General features: G+C 39.4%; 1 protein-coding gene across 1 annotated transcript in view; it reads right to left on the bottom strand.

Annotated features, from left to right (window-relative positions):
- Positions 1–15,687, bottom strand: part of LOC130683513 (AP-2 complex subunit beta-like) — a 73,304-nt gene that overhangs the window by 43,951 nt on the left and 13,666 nt on the right. Inside the window, 2 exon segments of the mRNA XM_057501221.1 lie at positions 5,310–5,555; positions 15,434–15,569. Of these exon segments, the coding sequence (XP_057357204.1) occupies positions 5,310–5,555; positions 15,434–15,569 (382 nt within the window).

The raw sequence follows: 15,687 nt of genomic DNA, 5'->3' as shown, positions 1-15,687 counted from the left end.
CTCCAAGGATTCCACTTACACAACAACTCCAATCCTGCAGAAATTAACAGTGGCTCCTCTTTTAGTACGAAATATAACATTACTCACTTAGGGGATCCAGACACAGACTGAACGTACTACCTCCTACATTACTCCTGTCAATTGCCGACCACACACTGACACTCTCATGCATGACGAAAATTCTACCAGCTCTGGGACTTCTTTATGGACATTTGGCATGATGAGCATTAGGCATTTCTAGTATCACTTGGGTATAATATTTTAATTTTATAACTATCCTACTCATATATATTTGGGAATAAAAGAAGTCAAACTACTAAATCAAGTGAGGTTATTAAGGTTTTCTCTTTGTTCTAGGCCTATCTTTAATAGACAATTTAACATGGCCCACATGGACACCAAATATTTCTGACAAAAATCCTTCTGGAATTTACAAAGTGACCTAGAGAGACCTGAGTTTTCCAGGATTTATTATAATCTCACACTGACAACAAGCCACAATAAAGTAAACCTCCTAAGTCCTAAATAAAATTACAAAAATCAAAGCCTGCATGATGGTAGGTCTGTTCCTCAAGAATAGCTGCGGTTTATTAAGCATTTACTGTATACCAAGCATTATAAATAAAGTCCTTCGTGTCCAAAATAATCCAGTAAAATAGGCATTTTACCTCTGTTTCACACATGAGGATACTGCGGCTCATTTAAAATAACTAGTAAGAAGTCAAGTCAGGACTCAAAACAGCAGGCACTCTTGCCCTAAAGGCTATGTGCTATTTCCACAACTCCACTGTTCACAACCTTAGCAGCACCACTGACACTTCAGGACAAACAACTCTGTGTTGTAAGGCTGCCCTGTGCACTGCAGAATGTTTAAGGTACCCCTAGACTCTACCTACTAGATGCCAGCAGCACCCCTTTCATCAGCTATGACAACTGAGTGTTTCCAGACATTGCCAAACGTTCCCTGGGGATCAAAATCACCTCCAGCTAAGAACCTCTGCCACAATACCCTGCTGCTTCTACATGCTGGCTAGCGCATGGTTAAAATACAGTATTTCTGGGAAGAAAAGTATTTCTCATAAACAGCTGTCCAGAATAAGTTCAAATTAAAAGAAGCTGACAGTTTAACTAGAACCTTTGCTAAAGGCTATAATGGGCCAAGGGGAGGCTTTTCTGAGAGCATGCTGCTTCTGCACAAGAGCCTTCAACAAATTATTTTTTTTTAACTAATTCAGCAGTTTGTGCTTTTGCAGAGAAGACAGAGCTGTGGAAGAGGGGTATTCCCATGGGCAGCTCTCAGAGTGATGGAATCTGAACCGAGAAGGCTTAGAAGATGGAGACCAAAGGGGGCTAAGTCCCTAAGCCAAAGGGACTTAAAACTGGGCTCACTAACAAGCAAAGCCCATGTTGTGGGGCTGTCAAGAGAGTCTCAAGTGGCAGATTTAAACATATGGTAACTGAAGTTGGAATACCTCAAAACACCTCTGAGAAAGAAAAGAAACACCGTATTAAGGAGGGAAAATCCTAAAGTGTGGGCAAAAACGTCAGAGAACAGTCTATCATTGAAAAGTGCAAAGTGACATTTGTGAAGAAATCCTGGGAGCTGTTTTCCTGTCACTCCACAGTGTTTCCTCATTCTGAATACAGGTTTACTTGCAAAATAATGGATTAATAAAATCTGCACCTGAAAACAAGTTTAGCTCTAATTCCCTCAGAAAAGGATCCACTACACAAATACCACAGGAATCATCTGAATCATTAAATATTTTAGCAATAATGTTAACTTTTGCCTAATATCTATTTAATAATTACAGAAGCTGCAGCCGTCATCTCATTAGCTCCCACAAGCAAGGTACTTTTATGCAAAAGCTCAATTAATACTCCCAACAACTCTCTGACACAGCACCCCTCACTCTACAGAAGAGGAAACAGACTCAGGGAGGTTACACTACAACTTAACAGTGAGACTTTTTTACTTTGAAGTCTGTTCTCTTTCAATCCGTATTTCACTGTAAGTCAGCTTTAACTCAAGTATAAAGGTAAAACAACTGCAGGAAAATGAAGACCAAAAAAGACAGGGAATGAACATAAAATAGTTCTTTACTTGTAGCAAGCTACACCATCCAGGAACAAGCCTGGAGGTCCACAGAACCCCAAGAGTAGCCAGACCTTGACCAACAGTTCACTCTCAGACGTCAAGGTCACATCTGCTGATGGTCGGGGGCCTTCACATCTAGGATATCTTTCTGAAGTGAGCTACAAGGGAACTACAAAGGCAGAACCCCCTAGAAGTGTTGTTTTTTTTTTGCAAGTGATTTTACTACTTGCTGGTAATAGGGCTGCCACTGTGTGGAGCAACTTCCAAAAAAGTAGACCCAAACTACCCCTCAAGAGCAGTAAAGTAGAACTCATACCCATTATCAGAACAAGAGGACTGAGAGGATTTACATATTAAAACAGTTTAAAAATAATTAAAGGCCTTCATGTTCAAATTTTTAACTGTTTTGAGAAAATGCTGTTGTAGACATACATCCATTAAGGTGAGGACCAATAATGGGTACTGGGACTAAGAACTGGAATAGAACCCGGTTACATTACCACTAGCTATATGACTCTGGGATAATTCCTTAGCCTCTCTGAGTATACATATCTAGATGTAGTACATAACCTCCACATCACTGGGAAGATATGACAACTAAGTAAAACACTGTAAGTAAAAGCACTCATCACTGTGCCTGGCACAGAATACACTTAAATTTAAATTTCCTGTTTCCTAATGACAGAGGGTCAGCATAAGCCTTAGGAGATTTTCGTATGTTTGAGCTACTACACCTTACATTCCACCATTACATCTTGGAAGGTGCTTAACACTCACACACTTACCTGTTTCCCATCAACACCATTTGATCGAACTCCTAAAGGAAGATCTGTGGTCTAATGATAGTTTTAATACTATCTGGCAAAAAGCAGGACATACAGTTGAGATGGAAAAGTATGGATTCAAGATCAAAAGTAGGCATGTGTGTATGTGTGTTGGCTACCTATTAGTCCAAGCCTTTCAAGTCCTTCACTAAAACAACAAGAATGAAGAACTCAAAACATGATTTAAAAATGAGTCTGTAAAACAAAGCCAGGAGAAGAGTAAGGCAAGCCACTCCGGCACATACTGTAAAGAGCCACCCCACTCTCAGGCTTACATAAGTTCAGAGTCGGCACCTGAGAGCAAATGCTTCCTTGAATTTTGCACCCTGGGCACCCTGGTTGCAATAGGCTGAACAGTATCAGGGAAAGATCTGCTACTGAGAAATCTGACAAGAACCAGAAAGATACTCTGTTTAGGGGGAAGTAGGTCCAACAGTTTAGGACCAAATGCTGACACCTGCTCTAAGAAAATATGCAATAAAGATACAATAAAACAAAAGGCATTCCTGAAACGGTTCCTAAAAAATCTACCAAGTGACCTTAAATTCCCTCCAGAAGTTTTCTCAAAGATACTTTGTAAAATTTCCCCAAATCATTTGCTGATTTGTAGTAAAACCAGGTTGAGAATTATTAAAAAGGACTATAGTTACTATGTTATAGTAAATAGTGACCCATGACTGGCATGTACTGATAATTACTGATTGTGGTGATAGTAAATGGGTTCATGGATTCATTTTATATTTAGTTTATTCATTTAGTCACTCTACTTTTGAGTATGTTTGAAAATTCCCATCAGTACTATGGACTATGTAAAAAACAGCCCATCCTCTACAATGAAAACTTTGAATAAATCAGACAACTTAGGCTTGTTCCAGATAATCTCAACCTCTCAATTCACCTGAATAAAGATCTTTAAGTGCTTCTTAGGTACCAGAAAAAAAAAGCCTTTACTAAACTCTGTTAGTCCGTATCCCTGACCATCTGACTTTATAGGTCCTGCTTTGAAGAACTTACGTCAGTGTAAAAACGCCTTTTTCTCTCCCAAATGGAATTGCCTGTACGAGATACAACGCATTTCTACCTCATCCCACTCCACATTCTTAACCCCACTGAATGTTCAACAAGTTTCCACAGGGTATGTGATATCCTGCTCATCTGGATGCCCAAAACTTGGAGTGTGCAGGCAAAACATTTTCACATTTGTCCGTAGGCAGAAAATTTCAAAGACAGTTGCTCAGAATAACACACTGAATCAAAAGCAACACCAAAAGCACAAGTGGGTGCCAGCTCAATATTCTAAAAAACAGATATTACTGCCTTATAAATCTATGAATTTTTTAAAAAGGTGTCATACAGTGCTGCTTGAGGGGGAAAAGGCAGGGTTGAATCCTCGAACACTGGTGGCAACCCTGTCAGAAGTCATGGTTTAAACACATACAAACACACACCCACTTCTATGCCCAGGAGGCGGCTAAAAGATTCCTGATGATAGCTAGTATCTCAGTACCTTTAAAAAAATGTGGCTTGCGTCATCCTTAGACTTCGGTACTAAAAGTTGAAGGACATTATAAAACAGAATCCATGGCTATCCAAAGAGTAAGACAAACCAAAGGAGAGGTCAAAGCAGACATGTCCATCTATTTCAAAAAGTTCAACCAAAAAAATGTATTCAGAGGTTACCCACTGATTAACTCTTAATGTAATTCACCTCCAAGTAAATAATTCATTAGGAAAAATGGGGAGAGAACGTAGCTATAGTCCTCCATCTTCTTGGTAAATGATACTTTGGGACCAATCACTAGTTTCAAATGAGCTTCCGTCACTAAGAGAGTCAAAGTACCACTTAGGACTCATGCCCATTCATTGTACAGGAAAAGTTTAAAATGTCAGTAAGAGAAATATGTTCTAGCCGCCAAACATCTGAACATAATTAAGTTGGCTAAAAATAATCTCGTCCTACAATTCTCCTGCAGAAGAATTCATTATAGTCATTAGCCAGTAATGGTACCTTTTATTAGGTTTCTATTCCCACACTACCAGAAAATACCACAAACATCTATCTGAAGAAGTAATCTTTTAAAAAATTGATATAAAGTTAAGGTGAAACCTCCTTAAAAAAATGATGAAGAATATGTTTGTTTTTTAACAAATACAGGGGTAGGGATGATGCAGAGGTTTGCTTTAAGATCCCTGTACTTTCGTACTTGGTTTTCACCTCAGAAATACCTAGGGTGTGAGAGAGACAAACTATGGTAGACACAGAAGTCATGCTTTCCATAGCTAACCTATGGTTTAATGTCCCAAAGATAAGATTTGTTTTAAACATGCTTTTTTAAAGGGACCCATTTTAAACACTGCTCTTATAAAAAAAAGCAGCATCTTATTACCATAGGATTTGAATCTGCTATGAGATCCCGCAGAGAATCCAGAAATCCCTGATCTTCCACCATTTGGGCATTGATATCATAGAGTTTTGCCACGCAGACTGCTGCTGTTTTCCGAACATAGGGATCTTCATCCTTCAAGCACTTCCGAAGGGGCTCACAGAGATATTCTGTAATCTTGTCCACACGGATACACCCCATGGTTCTAACTGCCAAGGCCCGAATCAGAGGATTGGGATCTTCACAGTCCTACAAAAAACAATCATTGACAACTACATGCGTACACAGGGACTAAAGTCAACAGTCTAGTTTATATAAGCCACAAAATAGTATTTCATTAATGTAAGCATCCAGTTACATTCTACACCAGAACTCAATCTCTCATGCTATACCCTCTTTCTAAGTATAAATCTTCATACTCACTTCAAGTACAAACAAGAGTTTATGTTAGGAATTCATTTAACAGCCTTATATACACAATGAAGAAAACAACCAGTAGTATTAATTCCTGCATTAGACAGAAGCCTAACAATCTGGTGTTACCATCCCACGGCCATTAGTGGACCTGTCCTAGAAACAGAAAAGGCTTCGCCATCCTGACTAAAGCAACCTACAGACTCAATGCAATCCCTATCAAAATACCAACAGCATTCTTCAACGAATGAGAGCAAATACTTCTAAAATTCATATGGAACCACAAAAGACCCCAAATAGCCAAAGTAATCCTGAGAAGAAAGAACAAAGCTGGGGGGATCACACTCCCTGACACCAAGCTCTACTACAAAGGCACAGTAATCAAGACAATTTGGTACTGGCTTAAAAACAGACCCACAGACCAGGGTAACAGAATAGAGAGCCCAGACATAAACCCAAGCATATATGCTCAATTAATATATGGTAAAGAAGCCACGGATATACAATGGCAAAATGACAGCCTCTTCCACAACTGGTGTTGGCAAAACTGGACACCTACATGTAAGAGAATGAAACTGGATTATCTTCTAACTCCACACACAAAAGTAAACTTGAAATGGATCAAAGACCTGAATGTAAGTCATGAAACCATAAAACTCTTAGAAAATGGAAAAATCTCTTGAATGTAAGCATGAGCAACTTTTTCCTGAACACATCTGCTTGGGCAAGGGAAACAATAGCAAAAATGAAAAACTGGGACTACATCAAACTAAAAAGTTTCTGTACAGTAAAGAACACCATCAGTAGAACAAAAAGGCATACTACAGTACAGGAGAATATATTTGTAAACGACATCTCTGACAAAGGATTAGCATCCAAAATATATAAAGAACTCAAACACCTGCTTCAACACACAAAGAGCAAATAACCCTATTAAAAAATGGGAGGACGATCATACACTCCTCCAAAGAAATTCAGATGGCCAGCAGGAACATGAGAAGATTCTCCACATCACTAATTATCAGGGAAATGTAAACTAAAACCACAATGAGATATCACCTCACACCAGTTAGGATGCCAACATCGCAAAGACTAAGCACAACAAATGCTGGTGAGGGTGTGGAGAAAGGGGAACCCTACTTCACTGCTAGTGGGAATGTAAATTAGTTCAACCATTGTGGAAAGCAGTATGGAGGTTCCTCAAAAAACTATAAATAGAAATAGCATTTGAACAAGGAATTTACCCAAAGAAAGCAAGATCTCAGATTCAAAAAGTTATATGCACCCCTACTAGTTACAATAGCCAAGATATGGAAGCAACCTAAGTGTCCATCAGTAGATGGATGGATAAGGAAGATGGGGTACATATATACAGTGGAATACTATTCGGCCATGAGAAGAAAACAAATCCGACCATTTGTAACAACACAGATGGAGCTAGGGGGTATTATGCTCTGTGAAATAAGCCAGGCGGAGAAAGACAAGTACCAAATGATTTCACTCATTTGTGGAGTATAACAACAAAGCAAAAATAAGGGAACAAAACAGCAGCAGACTCAAAGACTCCAAGAAGGGAGTAGCGGTTACCAAAGGGAAGGGGTGGGGGAGGGTGGGTGGAGAGAGAGGGAGAAGGGGATTGAGGGGTATTATAATCGGTACACATGCTGTGCAGGGAGTCACAGGAAAGACACTGCAGCAGAGAGAAGACAAGTAGTGACTCTGTGGCATCTTACTACACTCATGGACAGTGACTTCAATGGGGTACAGAAGGGACTTGATAATATCAGTGAATGTAGTAACCACAATATTTTTCATGTGAAATCTTCATAAGAGTATATATCAACATTACCTTAATAATATAACAGTCTAACAACAACAACAAAAAACAGTAAAGGCCTTTGGTCTGGTATTCTGATACAGGGATAAAATGAGGAAGTGGAAAGACGTGTCCCACTCCACAGCCAGTCTGCAAATATCAAGCAGGGAGAAAAGAGGACTGGATTTCTGGGGCCTACAGACAAGAAAGGAGAGAGCACAGAAACTGGTTTTGGGCCTGACCTACGTTTCTGGAGTTAAGAATGCCCTCTGAAATCCTGAGTAACATACATTCTCCTTTACTAGCAAGTGCTTCCAAAGTATACCACAAAAAGACCACACCTTAAATTGTCCTACCTTATAAAGTCTCTGTAATTATTATAAACCTGTGTGCATGCTCACTTCCAAAAAATGTAAACTAAATTCTTTCCAATGATGTAGTACATATATGAGGTAACAGACAGTATGAAATATTATGTTATCTCTGATTCTGCTTTATGTAGCTAAACACAGGAAAAGAACAAAAATTCCAAGAGAAGGAAGAGAGCACACTTGTTGTTTTTCAAAACAGTTTAACAGAAGCTAAGTTTAGAAATGCCGTATGATTTTTTTTTAATGCAGACTGAATTCCAGAGGAAAAAAAACAAGAAGTAAAAAAATATATATACACTAACTGGAACATCGTTATCATGTTAATTAAATCTAATGGTAGGAAAAACATGACTGAATATTCAGTAAAGTAAGCAATTTTTTAATGGTCAATTTTTAAAGATGTGAGAATGGTAATGTAGTTATGTTCAAAAGAGATCTGATGAGATTCAAGACAGCGGCGTGAGAGGTGAGACAGAGAACTCTGCCCAAAACCACATATAGTATGAAAATATAGTTTATACAACCAAACCTAAAAAAGCATCAGAAAAGAAGGCTGCACCAGACTGCATACAAACCTCACGAACAGAGCAGATCTCATGAAACAGGGTAACGTACAAAAGCCTTGATCCATTGGGACCCAAGTCCTTCCCCGACCCCAGCTTACTGGCAGGAGGGAGAGAAATGGAGCACGGAGCGGGAGGAAGCCTAGAACTGATGAATACCCAGCCCTGGAGATCTACTTTGCAAGTACAAACCTACATTGTGTGGTGCTCTGGAGGTTGGTGGGGTTGGGGAGGTGGGACAGGCAGAGTGCTTGAGAGACTGAGATTCGGGCCGTTTGAGCAGGACAGGGATCCACATCCGGCTGCTCTGGGACAAAGGAAAGGCAGTAGGTCTGAGAGGCTTCCTAGCAGTGAGAGGGCTGCTGAAGGGGCAAGGTTTGCACAGAGCTTGCTGCACAGGAGAAGGGAGAGGTGGACAAGGTTGTCTGGGTGCGCTCTGCCTAGCAGGTTGGGAACTTTGTGGAGCTTCAGGCACTCCATCCCCCTGGCTGACTACTCAGCTATGTGACACCCAGCCTACTGAGCCTTCCTCCTGGCCTGCCGGTACCTGCTCACAAATCAGCAGTCACTGCGCTGGTGTCAGGCCAGACAGAGGGAGGCCACGCCTACATCAGCTAGAGACGCAAAGCACAGAGACTTACACCTCTGTGCTCAGCCCACTGGCTCTGATACTGGAGACAGGCGACTGTAGCTGCGAATCAGGAAACAGCTCTATCCTGCCCCCAGGCACCAGAGCTCCTCCACTACAACACCCAACCTCACTCTAGGGGCTGAGCAGCTCCAGACACTAGAATTTCTGGGCACTAGAGGGCACCACATAGAAATATGAAACGTCAAAGGAACCTGGTTCAGACCAAAATCTCACAAACCCCAGAACAAGAGCCAAATGAAACTGAAATCACCAATCTTCCTGAAAGAGAGCTCAAAACAAAAATCAGAAACATGCTCATGGAGGTACAGAAAAATATACAAGAACTCAGAACAAATTTAAGATAGAGATTCAATCATTAAGAAATTCCGTATCTGAAATGAAACATACAATTGAGGGATTTAAAAGCACATTAGAGGCAGCAGAAGACATGTTTAATGGAATAGAAATTAGCAAAGAGGAATACAAGGAAACTGAGGCACAGAGAGAAAAAAGGATCTCTAAGAATGAAAGAATATTGAGAGAACAGTGTGATGAAACCAAATGGAACAACTATTGCATTATAGGGGTACCAGAGGAAGAAGAAGAGAGACATAAAGGGATAGAACGTGTCTCTGAGGATGTAATTGCTGAAAACTTGCCCAATATGGGGAAGGAGATAGTTTCTCATGCCACAGAGATGCACAGATCTCCCAATACAAGGAACCCAAAAAGGACAACAGCAAGACATACAATAATTAAAATGGCAGAAAGACCAAGGATAAAGACAGACTTTTAAAAGCAGCTACGGACAGAAAAAATATGACATACAAAGGAAAACCCATCAGGCTATCATCAGATTTCTCAAGAGAAACCTCACAGACCAGAAGGGAGTGGCATGATATATTTAATGCAATGAAGCAGAAGGGCCTCAAACTAAGAATACTCTATCCAGCAAGGTTATCATCTAATTTGGAAGAACGGATTAAATGATTTTTCAGATAAGCAAAAGCCGAGAGAATTTACCTCCCACAAACCACCGTTACAGTGCATTTTGGAAGGACTGATATAGATGGAAGTATTCCTAAGGCTAAACAGATATCACCAGGAGAAATAAAACAACAGCAAAGTAGAACAATTAATTACTAAGCAAATGCAAAATCAAATCAACCACCCCCAAAGTCAATCAAAGGATAGACAAAGAGTACAGAATATGATACTTAATACAAAAAGAATGGAGGAGGAAGAAAAAGGAGAGAAGAAAAAAAAAAAAAAAAGACCTTTAGGTTGTATTTCTAATAGCATACGAACTGAGTTAAATCAGACTGTTAGATGGTAAGAGAATTACCACTGAACCTTTGGTAACCATAAATCTAAAGCCTGCAATGGCAATAAGTACATAGCACATACCTATCGATAATCACCCTACATGTAAATGGTCTAAATGCACCAATCAAAAGATATAGAGTCACGGAATAGATAAAAAAACAAGACACGTCTATATGCTGCCTACAAGCGACTGAAAGTAAAGGGATGGAAAAAGATATTCATGCAACTAATAGGGAGAAAAAAGCAGGAGTTGCAGTAATTGTATCAGACAAAACAGACTTCAAAATGAAGAAAGTCACAAGAGACAAAGAAGGACAATACATAATGATAAAGGGGTCAGTCCAACAAGAGGATATAACTATTATAAATATCTATGCACCCAACACAGGATCACCTACATATGTGAAACGAATACTAACAGAATTAAAGGGAGAAATAGAATGCAATGCATTCATTTTAGAAGACTACAACACTCCACTCACTCCAAAGGACAAATCAACCAGACAGAAAATGAGTAACGACACAGAGGCACTGAACAACATATTAGAACAGATGGACCTAACAGACACCTAGAGAACAGTCCATCCAATAGCAACAAAGGATAGATCAACCAGATAGAAAATAAGAGACACAGGCACTGAACAACATTAGAACAGATGGACCTAACAGACATCTACAGAACACTCCATCCAATAGCAAGAGGATGTACAATTTTCTCAAGTGCACATGGAACATTTTCAAGAAGAGATCATATACTAGGCCACAAAAAGAGCCTCAGTAAATTTAAAAATATTGAAATTGTACCAACCAGCATCTCAGACCACAAAGGTATGAAATTAGAAATAAATTACACAAAGAAAATGAAAAAGCCCACAAACACATGAAGGCTTAACAACATGCTCCTAAATAATCAATACATCAGTGACAAAATAAAAACAGATCAAGCAATATATGGAGATAAATGACAATGATACCTCAACAATGCAAAATCTGTGGGACACAGCAAAGGCCACGCTAAGAGGGAAGTATACTGCAATACAGACCTACTTCAGGAACGAACAACAATCCCTATGAACAGTCTAAACTCACAATTAACAAAACTAGAAAATGAAGAACAAATGAGGCCCAAAGTCAGGAGAAGGTGGGACATAATAAAGATTAGAGCAGAAATGAATAAAAATGAGAATAATAAAACAATACAATCAATGAAAGCAGGAGCTGATTCTTCAAGAAAATAAACAAAATAGATAAACCTGTAGACAGACATATCAAGAAAAAAGAAAAAAAAAAAACAGTCTATACACATAAACAGAATCAGAAATGAGAAAGGAAAAATCACTACCGACACCACAGAAATACAAAGAATTATGAGAGAATACTATGTAAAATTATATAGTAACAAACTGGATAACCTAGAAAAAATGGACAACTTTCTACAAAAATGCAACCTGCCAAGGCTGACCAAAGAAAAAACGGAAAATCTGAATACACCAATTATCAGCAAGGAAATTGACTCCTGGTCCAGACGGTTTCACTGCTGAATTTCATCAAACATTTAGTAAAAACCTAATACCCATCCTCTTTAAACATTCAAAGAAGTAGGATAAAAGGGAATACTCCCAAACTCACTCTACGAGGCCAACATCACTCTAATACCAAACCAAACAAAGACACCACAAAAAAAGAAAATTACAGACTAATATCCCTGACGAACACAGATGCAAAAATACTCAACAAAATAATAGCAAACCGAATTCAAAAATACATCAAAAAGATCATCCATCATGATCAAGTGGAATACATCTCAGGGATGCAAGGATGGTACAAGATTTGAAAATCGATCAACATCATCCACCAAATAAACAAAAAGAAGGACAAAAACCACATGATCATCTCCATAGATGCTGAAAAAGCATTCAGCAAATTCAACATCCATTCATGACAAAAACTCTCAACAAAATGGGTATAGAGGGCAAGTATCTCAACATAATAAAGGCAATATATGATAAACCCACAGCCAACATCATACTAAACAGCGAGAAGTTAAAATCTTTTCCTCTGAGATTGGGAACAAGACATGGATGTCCACTCGCCCCACTGTTATTCAACATAATACTGGAGGTCCTAGCCACTGCAATTAGACAAAACAAAGAAATACAAGGAATCCAGATTGATTAAGAAATCAGAGTGTCACTATTTGCAGATGACATGATATTAAACATAAAAAACCCTAAAGACTCCACTCTAAAACTACTAGAACTAATATCGAATTCAACAAAGTTACAGGATACAAAATTAATACACAGAAATTTGTGGCTCTCCTATACACTAACAATGAACTAATACAGAAATCAGGAAAACAATTCCATTCACAATACCATCAAAAAGAATAAAATACCTAGGAATAAACCTAACCAAGGAAGTGAAAGATCTATACCCTGAAAACTGTAAGATGCTCTTAAGAGAAATTAAAGAGGACACTAACAAATGGAATCTCATCCCATGCTCTTGGAAAGGAAGAATTAGTATCGTCAAAATGGCAATCCTACACAAAGCAATACACAGATTCGATGCAATCCCTATCAAATTACCAACAACATTCGAACTGGAATAGTTCAGATATTCATATAGAAACGCCAAACACCACAAATAGCCAAAGCAATCCTGAGATGGAAGAATAAAGTGGGGGGGGATCTCGCTCCCCAATGTCAAGTTCTACTACAAAGCCACAGTAATCAAGACAATTTGGTACTGGCACAAGCACAGAGACACAGACCAGTGGAACAAAATAGAGACTCCAAACATTAACCCAAACATATATGGTCAATTAATATTCGATAAAGGAGCCATGGACATACAGTGGGGAAATGACAGTCTCTTCAACACATGGTGCTGTCAAAACTGGACAGCTACATGTAAGAAAACGAAACTGGATCACTGTCGAACCCCATACACAAAAGTAAATTCGAAATGGATCAAAGACCTGAATGTCAGTCATGAAACCATAACACTCTTAGAAAAAAACATAGGCAAAAATCGTTTGGACATAAACATGAGCAACTTCTTCAGGAACATATCTCCCCGGGCAAGGGAAACGAAAGCAAAAATGAACAGTTGGGACTATATCAAGCTGAAAAGCCTCTGTACAACAAAGGACACCATCAGTAGAACAAAAAGGCATCCTACAGTATGGGACAATATATTCATAAATGACAGATTCGATAAAGGGTTGATATCCAAAATATACAAAGAGCTCATGCAACTCAACAAACAAAAAGTAAACAATCCAATTAAAAAACGGGCAGAGGAGCTGAATAGACAGTTATACAAAGAAGAAATGCAGATGGCCAAAAGACATATGAAAAGATGCTCCACATTGCTAGTCATCAGAGAAATGCAAATTAAAACCACAATGAGATATCACCTCACACCAGTAAGGATCGCCACCATGCAAAAGACAAACAACAAATGCTGGCGAGGTTGTAGAGAAAGGGGAACCCTCCTATACTGCTGGTGGGAATGTAAATTAGTTCAACCACTATGGAAAGCAATATGGAGGTTCCTCAAAGAGCTCAAAATGGAAATACCATTTGACGCAGGAATTCCACTCCTAGGAATTTACTGTAAGAATACAAAAGCCCAGCTTGAAAAGGACAGATGCACCCCTATGTTTATTGCAGCACTATTCACAATAGCCAAGAAACAGAAGCAACCTAAGTGTCCATCAGTAGAGGAATGGATAAAGAAGATGTGGTACATATACACAATGGAATATTATTCAGCCATAAGAAAACAAATCCTACCATTTGCAACAACATGGATGGACCTAGAGGGTATTAGGGTCAGTGAAATAAGCCAGGTGGAGAAAGACAAGTACCAAATGATTTCACTCATATGTGGAGTATAAGAACAAAGAAAAACTGAAGGAAGAAAACAGCAGCAGAATCACAGAATCCAAGAATGGACTAACAGTTACCAAAGGGAAAGGGACTGGGATGGATGGGTGGGAAGAGAGGGGTAAGGGGGGAAAAGGGGCATTATGATTAGCCCACATAATGTGGGAGGGGGTACACAGGTAAGGCAGTATAACACAGAGAAGACAAGTAGTGCTTCTATAGCATCTTACCATGTCGATGGACAGTGACTGTAATGGCGTATGTGGAAGGGACTTGATAACAGGGGGACTCTAGTAATCATAATGTTGGTCATGTAATTGTACATTAATGATACCAAAATGGGAGAGGAGGGGAGGGGAGGGGAGGGGAGGGGAGGAGAGGGGAGGGGAGGGGAGGGGAGGGAAGGGAAGGAAAGGGAAGGGAAGGGAGGAAGGAAGGAAGGAAAACAGATCTTACTCTGATAATGATAAATGTAAGGATGAACTTATTTTTCATCCTTGTAACTTCCAGGGTTTGCTTTAAAATTATCCAGGAGGAGAGGGGTAGGGGTCAACAAAGTATTTATGAGGAGTATAAATTAAAACAAGCCCAGCTGTGGGTTGGTAACTATTGAAACTGCCAAGGTGGGTATTTAGGAAGATACTACACTATGTCCTCTCCTTGAACACATTTCAAAACTCACATAATACAAAACCTTATCAAACATTTTAACACCTTATGTGAAGCAAAAGTAGTAGCTCCTGCAGTTTTTCCACTACTTTGGACTTGTAAGCATAATTTCTACAAAGATAAAATAGTTAAAGCCCCAGTTTACTGATCTTACAATGGTAAGCCCAACCTCTGTCAGCCTTGGAAGGTACAACAGGTTTCACCTGGCTTTCTTCTCCATCTCCAAGGATGCACCAAGCCCAACTAACAAGGCTCCCCATTTAACTGGATGACAAATGCAGGCATATACGTGCTTAAGATATGAATGTTCCCAGTCACTGCCTCTACTTCTCTGGAGGCCCTCTTTTGGAACAGAGGTTGCTTGTTTGCACTATATCAAGAAACACTTCTGTAAAGGCTGAGGTAGAAGAGACTGCTCTTGAGTCTTTGGGGAGAAGTTACCTTTACAAAGCTGTTAACAGCCATGATAGCCATATCTGGCTGACTCTTGGCATAGTTCATTAAGTAGAGATACACGAGCTTCTTTAGCTCCAGGTTGTCAGTCTGCATACAGTTCACTACGTCTGGAAAGAGAGAGCTGAGAAGAGAGAAAAAAGAAGGGAGTCAACAGATGTTGGTGTTAAAGCTGTTGGATCGAATATGAAGAAATGACCTTATTTTACAAAGTGATTGGATGCAAGGACAAGTGTCCCCAC

Source organism: Manis pentadactyla, chromosome 4, assembly GCF_030020395.1.
Source record: "Manis pentadactyla isolate mManPen7 chromosome 4, mManPen7.hap1, whole genome shotgun sequence".
Taxonomy (NCBI): Eukaryota; Metazoa; Chordata; class Mammalia; order Pholidota; family Manidae; genus Manis; species Manis pentadactyla.
This window is presented reverse-complemented; position numbering and strand designations above follow the sequence as displayed.